This window comes from Leguminivora glycinivorella, chromosome 15 (assembly GCF_023078275.1).
Source record: "Leguminivora glycinivorella isolate SPB_JAAS2020 chromosome 15, LegGlyc_1.1, whole genome shotgun sequence".
NCBI classification, from domain to species: Eukaryota; Metazoa; Arthropoda; class Insecta; order Lepidoptera; family Tortricidae; genus Leguminivora; species Leguminivora glycinivorella.
Genome location: NC_062985.1, coordinates 21,126,653 through 21,140,797, shown reverse-complemented (window position 1 = coordinate 21,140,797; position 14,145 = coordinate 21,126,653). Strand labels below are relative to the sequence as shown.

Sequence of the window (14,145 nt, the reverse complement as noted above, 5' to 3'; positions counted from 1 at the left end):
CTGGAAAGAGGGGTGGGCACTTGAAAAATTTGGTAATGGAATGTTGATGGGCTGCAGAAGTGCAGACAATGCAATAGCCGGGTCCACACAGCAAGGCAGCTCGCGAGGCAATGTGCTCGCGTGGCAAACGTCCAATGTAGATGTGCCTCCGTCGAGGCAAGTTCCTCGACCGAGCAAAACGCGCGAGCTCCTTCGGCCGAGGCACGTTTATATAGCACGTATCTCGCTGTGTAAATGCTAATTCTTTATATTCACTGATCATGTGCATGTTAACAATCTGTCAGCTTTCGTAAAATTTAGAGACATTGAAGCACTCTGCATATCTATCTAGAAAATTGTGCTAAGGAACCTGGCAGACAAGCACGGTCGCGATATAATATCATGCCGTCCTTTTGCACTGTTTGTAAGTGCGATAGGGACGGACCAATGTGACAAAGTTTATCCAACTAGCGTGCTACGCCCGCAGATATACTTACAAGGGATTCTTGGAAATTTAACCATGCTTACTGCATTCCAAGCTACTTGCAGCCTGGTTAAACACATTCGGGAAAGTTGCAGCAATCTGACTCTCGTGGGCCTTCTTGAACCCAAAGATTGTCAGCTTCCTGAGGATGCGAAGACAGAGCAGCGCTATCCAGACGATACATTTATCTCTCATTAAAATTGAGCACTATACTTTACCAGCAGTGGCTGGTCCATGTAAGCCGATTTCCACTGGCTTGCCTAAAATTGATTATTATTACTAATAAAGTACCTAATGTTAAGGTAGGTTTCTTTTTGCTCAGTGTTGCCTAGCAGAAATTTTCGCCAGCCGCCATTGATACTTACTGCATTCTAAGCTGGACTTTGCCCGGTCAAACACCACATTCAGGAAAGCCACAGCGTCCTGACTCTCATGGGCCTTCTTGAACCCAAAGACTGTCAGCTTCCTAAGTATGCGAAGACAGAGGAGAGCCTTCTCCAGGTGCTCGGTGATCAGCTCGGTGGTGGCGCCCTCTTGGATGTGTCGGAGGAACAGCTCCGTGTTCTCGTGCCAGAGGCTTAGGATGAAGGAGTAGACGGTGTTTGTGAGGTCCTGGGAAAATAAAATTCATATTACATACACTCACACTTGTTTGCCAGACGTGTAGGCAGAGCTCAAGGATTTCCATTTGTTCGACCGGTCTGGCTTAGCGGGTAGTGACCCTGCCTGCTAAGCCGCGGTCCTGGGTTCGAATCCCAATAAGGGCATTTATTTGAGAGATTTATTTATTTATTTAAACTTTATTGCACAGTTAAATATGTACAAAAGGCGAACTTAATACCAGAAGGGAAGGTCATGAGCGCAGATATTTGTTCCTGAGTCATGGATGTTTCCTATTTATATAACTATCTATATATTAAATATATCCGTCACATTTCGGTGAAGAAAAACATAGTGAGGAAACTGGACTAATTCCAATAAGGCCTAGTTACCCTTCGGGTTGAAAGGTCAGATGGCAGTCGCCAAATCTTGGGTTTAGTTGTCACAGCGGGCCCCAGGCTCCCATGAGCCGTGGCAAATGCCGGGATAACGCAAGGACGATGACTACAGGATAGCACATACCTGGAAAGTCCTGCGATCCCCGGCTAGCCTCTTTGAAGCCAGAGCTTTGACAATGTGGTGGAAGATAAGCAGGGACCGGTGCTGGACAAGCGGCTGCGGAGCCTTCAGCGCTCCAAGCAGGTCGGGGACCAAGTTAGGCCAGTGCATCGGGCAGTCCAACCTGATAACAAATGTTTATGTCAGATTTCCATGAGTGAAAGATTGAAACATTTTCATAGGTATATTTCTTGAGCACTGATGGTCAGTCTTATAAAGTAGTTATTTGTAGAAACACAATAAAATAAAATCGAATATTTACGTAATTTTTTTAGGGTTCCGTAGTCAACTAGGAACCCTTATATTTTCGCCCTGTCTGTCTGTCTGTCCGTCCGTCCGTCCGGCCGGCCGCGGATAATCTCAGTAACCGTTAGCACTAGAACGCTGAAATTTGGTACCAATATTTAAATGTACTCTTACTCATGGCCACAGACTAGCCGAGGCGAAGACGTGGCAAACCACAGAACTTAATTTAGATAGAAGAAACAAATTCATATATTTGTATAGGGGCCGAGCGTGTCAAATTTTGTACTGAAGTTGATTCTTGCCTGTAATTTTAAATATGTCTCAGGCTCTTGATTGTTCATAATTTTTGTGTTGTTGCAATTGAATATCACGTAACGAGGCATTTTTTATGTTTTGGTTGACTTCAACTTACAAAAATTGACGCCCGAAAGCTGCAAGCTGCGAGTAAAGACGGACAACTCAGTGGATTTCACTGAGTTCATTTGACACGCTAAGTAGATACGTTTGCTTGATCTATGGTATATATGACATCTGTGTGGCAAACAATGGAAAAGGTGCCCCTTGTTCACCCTCGATTTGACTGATGAGTGGCAACCATGCTCTCTTCTAGAAAATCTTTCGTTTCTAATACTGTGTCATAGATTCACTGAAAATGCTAGGAGTGAGCAGTGGAAACCTTAGCTACTTTCCTTGCTTGGAGTCCAAACCATGAAAACTGTAAGTCTGTTTATACTTGCCTGATTTTTGCAATGAGGACAGCCTGCTGCGTAGCTACTAAGAATGTTAGGAGTGAGCAGGCCAAGCCGTAGCTTCTATTTCTTTTTGTTCAGAGATTGTCTTGGGCACGTTGCGGCGCCAGTAATGGTACATTTCTTATATATGTTAGTTACCTGGCGATCTCAGCGATGAGCACAGCCTGCTGCGTAGCTATCTGCTCCACAGGCTCACTAAGAATGTTAGGAGTGAGCAGGCCAAGCCGTAGCTTCTTCTCTTATAGATAACTATAGATGTGTTAGTTACCTGGCGATCTTAGCGATGAGAACAGCCTGCTGCGTAGCTATCTGCGCCACAGGCTCACTAAGAATGTTAGGAGTGAGCAGGCCAAGGCGTAGCTTCTCTTTCTCTTGATAACTATAGATGTGTTAGTTACCTGGCGATCTTAGCGATGAGAACAGCCTGCTGCGTAGCTATCTGCGCCACAGGCTCACTAAGAATGTTAGGAGTGAGCAGGCCAAGGCGTAGCTTCTCTTTCTCTTGTTCGGAGACAGCGTTGGGCGCGTTGCGACGCCAGTAGCGGTCCACGCCGTTCTTGAAGCACATGACGGCGAGCCAGCGGACGTTCACATTTATTGTGTGGTTGGATAGGACGTCCTGCGAGAAATATGGAATTGTTACAAAGCTACAAGGGCTTCCTATTTTATGGATGGGCCCTATGGCTATGCACCTCTCAAATGCCCTAAGACAGTTGACAGCAAATACTGTTATGGTGCCCTCACACAGGCTGATATGTTATATAACATGGTGTGACAGAGATGGCGCGCTGTGACGCTGTCCCTGTCACACCCAAATAACATTCAGAACAGCCCAGTGTGAGAGCACCATTACAGATATGTTAAAAGGGTAAAAGAGATCAAGACCGAGAAAAGGAAAGAACAACTTTTTTTTATAAAGTGGTTTACATACAGGTCTTTTGTTAAAGGTAAGGTATAGCAAGTAAACATTAGTAGACATTCCATAGTGTTCAGTTTCAATTTTAGTTTTTTTAATGGTGGCATGAAGAATGCTAACAATTCTGAGTAGAATGAGCACCCATAATTTTTTGCTCGCTCAGTGTCCCCACAGCATAGATGTTTGTATCAATAAGGTCATAATTACCAGAAGGACCGAATAGAAGCCGGGCTCTATCTCCCATTCTTGCAGCTTCTTCTCGGCTGGCTTGAGCACCGCCGCGTCCTGACTGGTCGCCCGGTTGAGGGTGTCTAGCACCAGCGCGTAGATGTTTGGATCCATGGTGTGCTGCAAACAATGTTCTAAACTCAATATCATTTATTTCACATATACGCTTACAGTGTAATACAACCAAAACACTTATATGGTAACAGACATATTAATAAACAGAATAAAAAAATAGCATATTGAAAACAAGACATGAGACACAAAACAAAATATAACATCAAATAAATATAAAATCAAACAAATGCAACATTTAATAAATATTTATGTTACTAAGTTCAACAGGGTGTCCACTACTAAACCCAAAAAAAATTCCCTGACTTTTCCCTGACTTTCCATGGCCATTTAAGGCTGCTTTCAAAAAAAACGTCAAAAGAATGTAAAATTGATAGTTTTAGTCGGTGAAATACTACACTTTCCGTTATCCAATAGATTTATTTAATTCAAGTTCCAGTTAGAGCATCTTATTATCTTGATTTTTATAAGACTGGATTTTTGAAAACTAACTCACTAAATTAATTATGAATTTTTCTCTAATGCACGTTTAGAAAAACGCACGTATAGAGCTGAATCAGTCGATCTTATTTGTAAAATTTTGACAATTTTGAATATTAAAACGGGTAAATTTATAATTCGTATATCCTATACCACAATCATTTCAGACTAGATTTTTATTTTAAGTTTTTGAAAAAGAGTAAACTAGCCTAAGGCGAATTCAATTTTTTTCAGAAATTACCTAAAATTAACTGACAATTTCTTTGAAAATCTACATCACATCGAAGTAAGTTTTGTACTAAATTAATCTGCAACGTTTACTTAAATTGCTGTTATGCCTTAGTGATTATAAATTGCTATTATTGATTTTTGCCAATTTTTTGAAAACGAGCCTTCACCGGTACAATTGTTACCACTTTTGGACATTTTCTCATATTTTGTTAGACCAAGTAGAAAAAGTCCTATAATGTGATATATATTTTATTATATTAGAACTTTGAAGAGTGCAAAATAAATTGTCACTTTGCTAAAACGTTACCTTTAGATTCAACTACATTAGCCAAAAGTTTAGAGTACATTAAGACATTGCCTTATCTTTCTGATGTAACTTTTTCACTATCTCCAGCCACTGACGATGATATAGGTAAGGTAATAAAATCAGTTAAATCAAACGCAGTAGGTCATGACGATTTGAGCAGATTAATGATCGTTAGCATCTTGGATTGTGTCCTCCCTGTTATAACTCACATTGTTAACTTTTCACTCACTACCGGAGTATTTCCTTCAGCATGGCGAAAAGCCTATGTCATACCTCTTCCCAAAATTTCAAACCCCATTACTCTAAAAGATTTTCGCCCTATTTCCATTCTTCCCTTTCTTTCCAAGATAGTTGAAGCTATCGTCCATAAGCAGTTGTCGTCTCATGTTTACTCCAATCAAATTCTGTCTCCTTTTCAGTCGGGTTTTCGCCCGGGCACAGCACTTGCACCGCTCTGCTTAAAGTAGTCGAAGATGTCAGACAAGGTATGGAGGCCTCTCAGTTAACATTGCTAGTACTTGTTGACTTCTCGAACGCGTTTAATGCGGTTAACCATGACCTTCTGCTGGCCTGCCTTAGTCACTTAAATATGTCATCGTCGGCAGTTCAGTGGTTTGCTTCGTATCTCCAGGATCGCCGACAATCTGTTCGTGCTGACCGTACCACCTCTGACTGGTGTGATCTCTCTGCTGGAGTTCCACAGGGCGGCATTCTTTCACCTCTTCTTTTTTCAATTTTCATCAATATGATTACCCCTAAAATTACCTGCTCGTACCACCTTTATGCTGACGATCTACAGTTATACACACAAGCGAACGTTAAAGCTGTGGATCATGCAGTCTCTATCATAAATAATAATTTAATACGTCTTTCTGCATGGTCACGTTCTTTTGGGATCGTCGTTAACCCAACTAAATGTCAAGCGATCGTAGTTGGAAGTCCACGAATGCTTGCGTTGATGGATTTAAAAAGTATCGCACCAATCATGTTTGAGGATGTCGTGATACCGCTATCATCCAAAGTTAAAAATCTTGGTCTAATTATAGACAGTGGTCTTACGTGGGAACCCCAGGTGTCTGATGTATGTCGCAGAGTGACGAACACGCTAAGATCACTTTACAGGTTCAAAAACTTCCTGCCAGTAAGCACAAAAACCCTTCTCGTTCAAGGTCTCGTACTTCCGGTAATTGATTATGCTGATGTGTGCTACTCCAACGTTGTGCAAACCACACTCAACAAACTGGACAGATTGCTTAACAATTGTATTAGGTTCATATTTGGCCTTCGGAAATACGACCACGTATCAGCTTATCGTAAGCGACTTAATTGGCTAACCATCCGAGAGCGTAGGTCATTGAGATTGTTAACTTCCCTTTACTCTGTCCTTTTTGAACCGAATACACCGGAATATCTCAAGTCCAAGTTCAAGTTTGTTTCTGCTCGCCCCGGTGTGTTCTCCGTACCTCCCGCAGCCTCAAGCTTTCCATTCCGCCTCATCGCACCGGTTTCATGACCAACTCTTTTACAGTCCAGGCAATACGCCTGTGGAACGGCCTTCCACTAAATATTAGAAAAGCTCCAAGTAAATTTATTTTCAAACGCATGGTTCGTAAGCACTTCACTGGCTCGTGATTAACGTTTCGTTGTAGGTACATGTAGGTATTATGTATATAAGTAGCTGTTTATGTAAGTATATCTTATAGAGTATATGTGTAAGTTCATCCCCTCATTATAGTATTTAATGATAATAGTTTTAATTTGTAAATAGTAGAATAGAAAGTGATATCTGATTATTGTTTTCTGTCACGATGCCTGCACGTACCAAATGTTTCTTTTTAACCCAGTGGTTGACTGGTAGAGAATGCCTTAAGGCATTATGTCCACCATTTGTACTTATTTTTTTATGTGCAATAAAGAATAAAAAAAAAAAAAAAAAAAATAAACACAAGTGCAGTGATATACACGCATCAGCTCGAAGAGCTGCTAGTGTATCAAATAAATAATAATAATAATAATATTTATAAACTACTCGCAAAGCCCTTTAATTTGATACCACACACGGTATGATCGAGCGCTCGGTTGCGATTTCACTATTTTTAACACGAAAGCCCTCTTAAGAAAATTTCCCCGATTAAATTTTCATTCTATGATGACATTTTTACAACTTTTGCTTAGAGTCGCAAAAAATGAAGCAAAGCAGTTTTTTTTCTGAAATACGTTTGTTTTCTAAAGTACGAAATATCAAAATTTGCAAAGCAGTTCATACGTTTATACCTACGGTTTTTTTATCTTTATGTTAACTATTAAACTTTAACTTCTGGTTTTACAAAACTAACATTAATGAAATCTGTAGTTGGTAGTTATCGAATCAAAGCCAACATAGCGGACCTAAAGAAATTGCCTAATTTGTCCGCAAGTATGTCGGCATCCGGGATCTGAGTCTCCAGGTTATTAATCAGTATGCAGGCCAGAGTAGTAGGTGCGTTAGCAACCTGTGCAGTACGAGTCTCAGGGATCGCCAGTGGGCACTGAATCCGCCGCGCTGGCTGCTGACTTTATGTAAAACTGCTTACTCTATGAGTCGACAGATTGCTATATTTGACGACCGGTCTGGCCTAGCGTGTAGTGACCCTGCCTGCTGACCTATAAGGAAAACTATGCCTTTTCAACCAAAAGTTACAAAAAGCATAGCTTTGCCTTTTATTAATGTTGGGAGCGATTAAATAAACCACTAAGACAGGGAAAACTTTTTCATTGGAGGCCAAAGTTTGAAAGAATTTTAGAGGTGGGCCAGATTTACACTAAAAATGCATTTTTACTAGTGCTGTACATATCACACACTATTACGAAGGACTCATGGCGGTCTGGACTTGACCCGTAGGCCGTACTTAGCCCACCACTGCCCTAAGACTTGGGGGGGTTTTAGCAGAATGTGACTGTTGATAACTATGCAAAGACAGACACCAAGCAAACCACGGATTTCATATAATACCATAGATCAAGCAAATGTCATCTACTCAGCATGTCAAATGAACAGTAAAATCCACTGAGTTGTCCGTCTTTAATCGCAGTTTGCAGCTTTCGGGCATCAATTTTTGTAAATTGAAGTCAACAAGAACATTAAAAATGCCTCGTTACGTGATATTTAATTGCAACAACACAAAACCGGCCAAGTGCGAGTCGGGCTCGCGCACAAAGGGTTCCGTAGCAGCAAATATAATAAACTTATTATGTCAATTATCTCAAAAACTATAAGAGATACTTTGATCAAACCAAAAATCGTTGAAAGAGTTAATTAGCATGCATCACCTCTATTTTTTTTAGAATTTTATACCCCGTAGTTATAAAAATAGAGGGGGGGGGACATACTTTTTACGACTTTGAGAGCTGATATCTCAAAAACCGTTCACTTTAAGAAAAATGTTTTTTAGAAAACTTTATATCATTTTAAAAGACCTTTCCATTGATACCCCACACGGGTATGTACATCGAAAAAAAAATTTTCATCCCTCAGTTACATGTATGGGGGGCCCCACCCCCAATTCTTTTTTTTACTATTTAGTGTCATAATTTTGTAGCGGTTCATATAACACATATTCCCATCAAATTTCATCACTGTAGTACTTATAGTTTCCGAGTAAATCGGCTGTGACAGACGGACAGACGGACAGACGGACAGACGGACATGACGAAACTATAAGGGTTCCGTTTTTGCCATTTTGGCTACGGAACCCTAAAAATGATGAGCGTAGAATCACAGGCAAGTAACAACTTCAGTACAAAATCTGACATGCTTGTCTATCTAAATCTAGTTCTGTGAAGCAAACTGTCGATTGTTTGTATATTCGTAAACAAAACAAAATTAAATGATGTCATATCATTACAATACACTCTGGTAGAAATGCACTACATTGAACATACATTTTAAATTTGATACTATACTAATATAACTACATAAAAACTAGTTTTCCGTAGAACGCATCGAGTATAAGCTATTCATCATTTTTTTTTTTCACCAGTTGAGGTTTTAAATCTACTGATACTATGACACAGTAACAAACATAGAGTTTCATAACAACTTATTGATTATTTGCTCTTAAGGGTCATCTAAGGTTAAATGCAAGACGCAAAGCAAGGTAATTAACACCACAATACCATCATTACCGCTGTAACGTCACACAAGTGCCGAACATCACATATTTATTACTTATGCAGATTTTACTTCGTAAATCAATGTTTATATTAAGCTCAACACGAAAGTGCTGGGTAAATAACAATCTTGCAATCATAAAAAAGCTACGATGATAAGGAAAAGCAGGATATTTTAATTAAAAGACGCATATTAGGCGCATAAACAAACTTGCTTTTCACCGCAAAAAGGTAAAGGACATAACATAACCTAGCTCGGCCTACGTAATTTACACATAACGCCTATAACCCCAGACTAATCTACACGAAAAATGCAATAGACAGATTACCTAGAATGTTACAGTAATGAATTGCAGGTGTAACTCATCGTAAACACCACACAAGCTTCCGAAATTCTTTATAATTTATAAATTGAAACTAGGTATGCGAAATAACCAGCCGCGAGTTGTCAATGTCAATTTTTTTCCGTTAGTGTTGCAAGCCTTTTGCAAGATCATAAAGTTTGTTCGAACCACGTTCGAACTTAGTATACCGTTCAAAAGTATTTAAAAAGAGGTAGGTGTCTTGGTATACTTTACTTCTTTTTGCACTTCATCAAAAAACAATATGATTAAAAAAAAGTTTTTGTATGACATTTTTTTAAGGTTTACAGTTTTCTTTTTAAAAAATCTTAAGATGCAGCAATCTTAAGAGCAGGGTGTTTATTTCCTAGCTGGTACAAATAGCCAACACAGAACATCTAATTCATTTTCAGTAATCCACGATTTTTCTTAGATCATCATCATCGTCGTCAACACAAAGTCTGATATAGGCATTAATACTGTCGAATCTACCTCAATATTTTTACGTAATTATCGGTTATCTTGATAACTTTAATCATAACAAGATAAAATAAAACAGATCTAATTTATTCGTGGCGATGAAAGTGTTGAATACTCGATGGATATTTAACTATTTAGCTTAGGATTAGGATAACTAATATAATGCCTTGGCAGTCTTGTGATATTATTTTTAACAGTGGTTCAACTGATTGTTTCTATGCTGGAGATATTATAACTGGGACTGTTGTAGTGAACTTTCAGCAGAAACAGAAAATAGAAAGTAAATACGTTACTCTTAAAGATTGCCTGGTTACTTTAGGACCTTTAGGTAGTTCAATTTACATAAATAATACTTTAATTTCAGGGTTTAATCTCGATGTCGTTGGAATCAGTAAGGCGTCATGGACCAGACCAATGCCAACTATTCCGTATATAAAAGTATATTCAGACACTGGAGTCGTTCTTAATATCAACAGTGATATATTCCCTGAACTGCAAGGTAAGGATATAAGGATTGTCTAGATTCATAGTTTCATGTTTACTCGAAGGTATATTATATGATGAATAACAGAGAATTGTACTTTCAGGAAAAACTATAGTGCCTGGGACTTATATACACCCATTTTATTTTTCACTGCCGCCAGACTTACCATCATCGTTTAAAAGTTCCATAGCAAAAGTATTTTATTTCATCAAAGTGCAATGCAAAGCAGCTTACAAATTCAAAAAGAAAACTTCTGCGCCATTTAATGTTTTGAGGAATGTAGATGTCAATCACTTAGATGAATTTTTGGTTTGTTTTTTCTTGTTGTTCCTTAATTTTGCATAATATTTTAACACCTTTATGTATTAGCTGCCTAGTTAAGTTTCCAATAAACGTATGCATTTCTTTATAGGTCCCCACATTTACAGAAATGCATAAAATATTTTGGGACTCGACAAAACTCTCAATGCAATTGCAGACCCATACTGGTTTTGCACCAAATCAAATAGTATCATTTGAAGTAATGATATGTAATGAGAGCAGAGTTAAATTATCAAAGCTCAGCATCACGTTAGTACGAGTAAGTTCAAATTGTAATTTGTTTGTGTTCGCCGTCACACCCTAGAATCCAAATGTTAGTGCACTGTATGTTTTTAGGGGTATTTCTTTCCACTGGAACGACAAACTTTCCTTGCCGATATTTCTCGAGGGATTACTGTGAGAGATTAGGATTCTTCAATAAAAGAGTGTTCCTATGAGTGTCGGTAAAGGGTTGGCACTGGTAATGTAACACCTCTGAAGTTGCAGGAGCCAACAAGCCGTAAATATGCCTAATATGGTGACAGTTTAAAATTAGAGGAGGCATGTGCATAGTATCTTCTTAGTAGTTTGTGGGCATGTGGTTTTTTTTTCATCGATGCCGATGTGGCATTAATTAAAAAAGCTTTCGAAGTAAAGCCACTAAAGCGATTTGTAATTTTACAGGAAATAGAATATAATGTATCTTCAGGATACTTAAAGCAGGAGAAAAAGGTAGAGAACGTTACATGGAACAAATTTAAAAACGAAGAAAAAGAAGTTTGTAACTTAAGTATGAAAATACCACCGACCAACCCATCAAGCAACTATTCTATGATTAAAATCGAATATAAATTCTCGGTATGCTCATCACATTACCTACTTTATATGTATTTTGAACAAATACTCATCATTTTAAAATTCTTACTTGTTTTAGGTAACCTTGGATTTTCCATACCATTTTTCAGTACATAAGGAGATACCTGTGACAATTTCTACAGTTCCCGTTATGCATGTAGAACTATTTAAGTAGTTTATTTCATTAAATATATTTAATATAATAGTCGTTATTATTTATTTATCGAAAATAATCTATACCTAGTTAATATTCCTTAAATTTCAATCCGTATCAGTGAATAGGCAGAAAAAAACAAAGGTATAACTAAAAAATATAGTTGTTAATTATTAATGTCATTAAAAGGTTAATAAAATATGATGAGTTTAAACTTCCGTGTGATGAATATTCAATTTAAAAAAACTGAAAAAAAAAGTAAAGATTTTTTTTTCTTTGTTTTAACGATTATCGGGGTTTAACATGGCTACACTACAAAATTATTGATGTGGTAACCCGAAAACGCCATAGTACTGCCATCTATTGAGTATTACAGAAAAGTACTAATCTTTTAGCAACTTTTAAATACAATATATTAAATTTAAAGAAATATATAAACTCAAAAAAATATAATAAATATTTTATTGGATTATATACTACTTACTAACCGTATATTTTAATAATTATTATTTAATATTTGGTTCAACCATAATATTCAGTTGGTCAGTCGACTGTTTCCCCTTTCCATGACTTTTTTGAGAAAGCGGATATGGTTGGTCCGCCATAATCGTGTGGGTCTGTGCTTGTGTGGTTGGGGTGTATTGCCGGTGCCAACCATTATTTTTAATTAGTAGTAAGTTATGCGTATGAATCCAGACATGGACGATGATGAGAAGGGGTAAGTTATTATTGAACATTTGTACTTAATAATCAGGGTATTCTGAGGTATGCAAACAATAATAGGTCAAACTGCATGTTGGCTTGGTTCGTATGTCGCATTTCACTAATAGCCAGCGAGGCTTGTTAGGTAGCGTTATCCATTTTCTTGTGTTTTTTGGAATACTTTTTTAATACTAAGAAGTTTGATAATAGCTGTGATCCTGATTTAAATTTGGATAAAGTTCACGTTTGGTCAATTAGCCTTCTACCGGCTCGCGGCCACCGACCCCAAGCCTCGCCGTGTGACTTGCGTGTATGCGATCATGGCAGCTATTACTTTCCCATAGCATAATACCGAAATTTCAGAATTTACAACCGTGATACGGTGCAAAGATTGCTTGCGGATGTTTATATAATAGATCCCTGTGTAAAAGTTAGCCGGTTGAGAGACGTCGCAATTTAAGAAAAATTAACCTTTATGTGGGCATCGGTAGCTTTCTCTTATCGCTTATTTCGCGTCAGGGCATTCAGAGCGTTATATTTTGCGAAGAATGATTCGGATCATAGTGAACGTTATCGAGGTTATTAGAGCTCGGCCGTTCAAAGTGCCGCGTTGCTCAGTCGGTGCAAGCGCTCGGTTAAACGTGCTGATTCATTTACATATGGTTACATACGACGTCGCGCGTTCGAAAACTTCCTTCCCATCGCGCTGTTAGCACGTTCACGGCTGTTTATTGCCGACGCCGAATTTTTCATGTTGCTAATTAGTTCTACTCTCTTATTTCTTTCATTTATTGCTAATAGTGCGCGTATTTCCCTCCAACCAATAAAAACATGATAAAAAATCTCATGATCTGTACTGTGTCATGACTTCACAAACGGTTACTAAAGTGAATGTTACTTTCACTAACTACATAGTTAGTTCCACAGAAAGCACAGACTATCTATTCTGCTCAGCTCAGGTTAATTCCATTGAACAATTACATACATAGATAAGATAGAACCAAATTGTAAATTGCTCTTGTCTGCTCATTTCTCAGAATTCCCAATACCTATAAAAACAACTGTTGGCATGGATGTTGAGTCACCACAGATAAAAACAACTTAAACATTTTTCATACTTGCCTAGAAAATTAATCTGTTAATTTGAATAGTAATTTTAAAGTGTAATCTTATTTATCTTATCAGATCACTAGTCAAAGTTTATGCAGTGTTGGCTATTTGATAATAAATTGTATGATTAATTATTTAGGTTACATTATTTGATATCATCCTCCTTGCGTTATCCCGGCATTTGCTATGGCTCATGGGAGCCTGGGGTCCGCTTTGACAACTAACAAAGTATATTTATATCTTTACATAAATATACTTTGTTCTAAAAGGTTACTATCTCCTTCATTCCTCGTCAAGAAAAGATGCTGTAATTTATTATTTTATTGCTTAATTCATGATTTTAAAAACCTAGATACATTCACAGCACATTGTAAATATTGACCAAAATTGCTAAAACTACCAGTGGGTAGTTTTGCAACTTTAGTTATGACTAGTAAACTAGTTAGCATGAATCAATTAAGCACCATAAAATAGGTAAAATGTAAGACTTTTGTCCTCATTTCAAAATATTCTACATTACACCTGAATTGAATATTTGAAAGTAACCCATCTGTGATAAATAGCACACATGCCACATTGTTTTTCTACATGTTCAGATATTTTCTTAAAATAGCACTAAGAGTTATTGCCATCTCAACTTCCTACCCGGCCATGTGGCTCCTTGTATCATTAATGTACTATCTAATAAATCATTAGTGATTGCTTCTCATTAAGGTG

At 37.9% G+C, this 14,145-nt stretch overlaps 3 protein-coding genes across 9 annotated transcripts in view; 2 read left to right on the top strand and 1 right to left on the bottom strand.

The window, feature by feature from the left end:
- The window catches only part of LOC125233739 (importin-11), a 73,820-nt gene extending 64,374 nt beyond the window's left edge, over positions 1-9,446 (bottom strand). Inside the window, exons 1-5 of the mRNA XM_048139808.1 lie at positions 9,332-9,446; positions 3,743-3,883; positions 3,018-3,238; positions 1,586-1,745; positions 829-1,075 (exon numbers count right to left, since the gene is read on the bottom strand). Coding sequence (XP_047995765.1) covers positions 829-1,075; positions 1,586-1,745; positions 3,018-3,238; positions 3,743-3,877 — 763 coding nt within the window. The 5' untranslated portion in view covers positions 3,878-3,883; positions 9,332-9,446. The remainder of the gene's footprint in view (positions 1-828; positions 1,076-1,585; positions 1,746-3,017; positions 3,239-3,742; positions 3,884-9,331) is intronic.
- Positions 9,447-9,816: 370 nt separating this feature from the next.
- LOC125234084 (arrestin domain-containing protein 17-like) lies at positions 9,817-11,669 on the top strand. 2 transcript variants are annotated; one of them, XM_048140269.1, is made up of 6 exons: positions 9,821-10,103; positions 10,188-10,322; positions 10,411-10,616; positions 10,720-10,887; positions 11,292-11,465; positions 11,542-11,669. In XM_048140269.1, exons 1-6 carry the CDS (start codon positions 9,986-9,988, stop codon positions 11,635-11,637), a joined length of 897 nt encoding a protein of 298 aa, XP_047996226.1. In that variant the 5' UTR covers positions 9,821-9,985; the 3' UTR covers positions 11,638-11,669. The 2 variants fall into 2 exon arrangements, with proteins under 2 accessions (XP_047996227.1, XP_047996226.1); XM_048140270.1 differs by lacking the exon at positions 10,720-10,887 and having other exon boundaries at positions 9,817-10,103.
- A 521-nt stretch (positions 11,670-12,190) lies between these two features.
- LOC125233784 (trithorax group protein osa-like) overlaps positions 12,191-14,145 on the top strand; it is an 84,503-nt gene continuing 82,548 nt past the window's right edge. For 5 of the 6 annotated variants that reach the window (XM_048139885.1, XM_048139880.1, XM_048139879.1 and 2 more), the window contains exon 1: positions 12,191-12,334. In XM_048139885.1, the coding sequence (XP_047995842.1) occupies positions 12,297-12,334 (38 nt within the window). In that variant the 5' untranslated portion in view covers positions 12,191-12,296. Of the gene's footprint in view, positions 12,335-12,908; positions 13,278-14,145 lie in introns of those variants that run through there. The other variant, XM_048139881.1, reaches the window with a different exon arrangement.

What these genes read in the sequence shown, in the direction of transcription:
- LOC125234084 (XM_048140269.1), top strand. Translation starts at nt 9,986, where the DNA reads ATGCCTTGGCAGTCTTGTGATATTATTTTTAACAGTGGTTCAACTGAT. An exon ending in ATCACTTAGATGAATTTTTG is followed by an intron (nt 10,617 to 10,719) that starts GTTTGTTTTTTC and finishes ATTTCTTTATAG; the next exon opens with GTCCCCACATTTACAGAAAT. An exon ending in TCAGCATCACGTTAGTACGA is followed by an intron (nt 10,888 to 11,291) that starts GTAAGTTCAAAT and finishes GTAATTTTACAG; the next exon opens with GAAATAGAATATAATGTATC.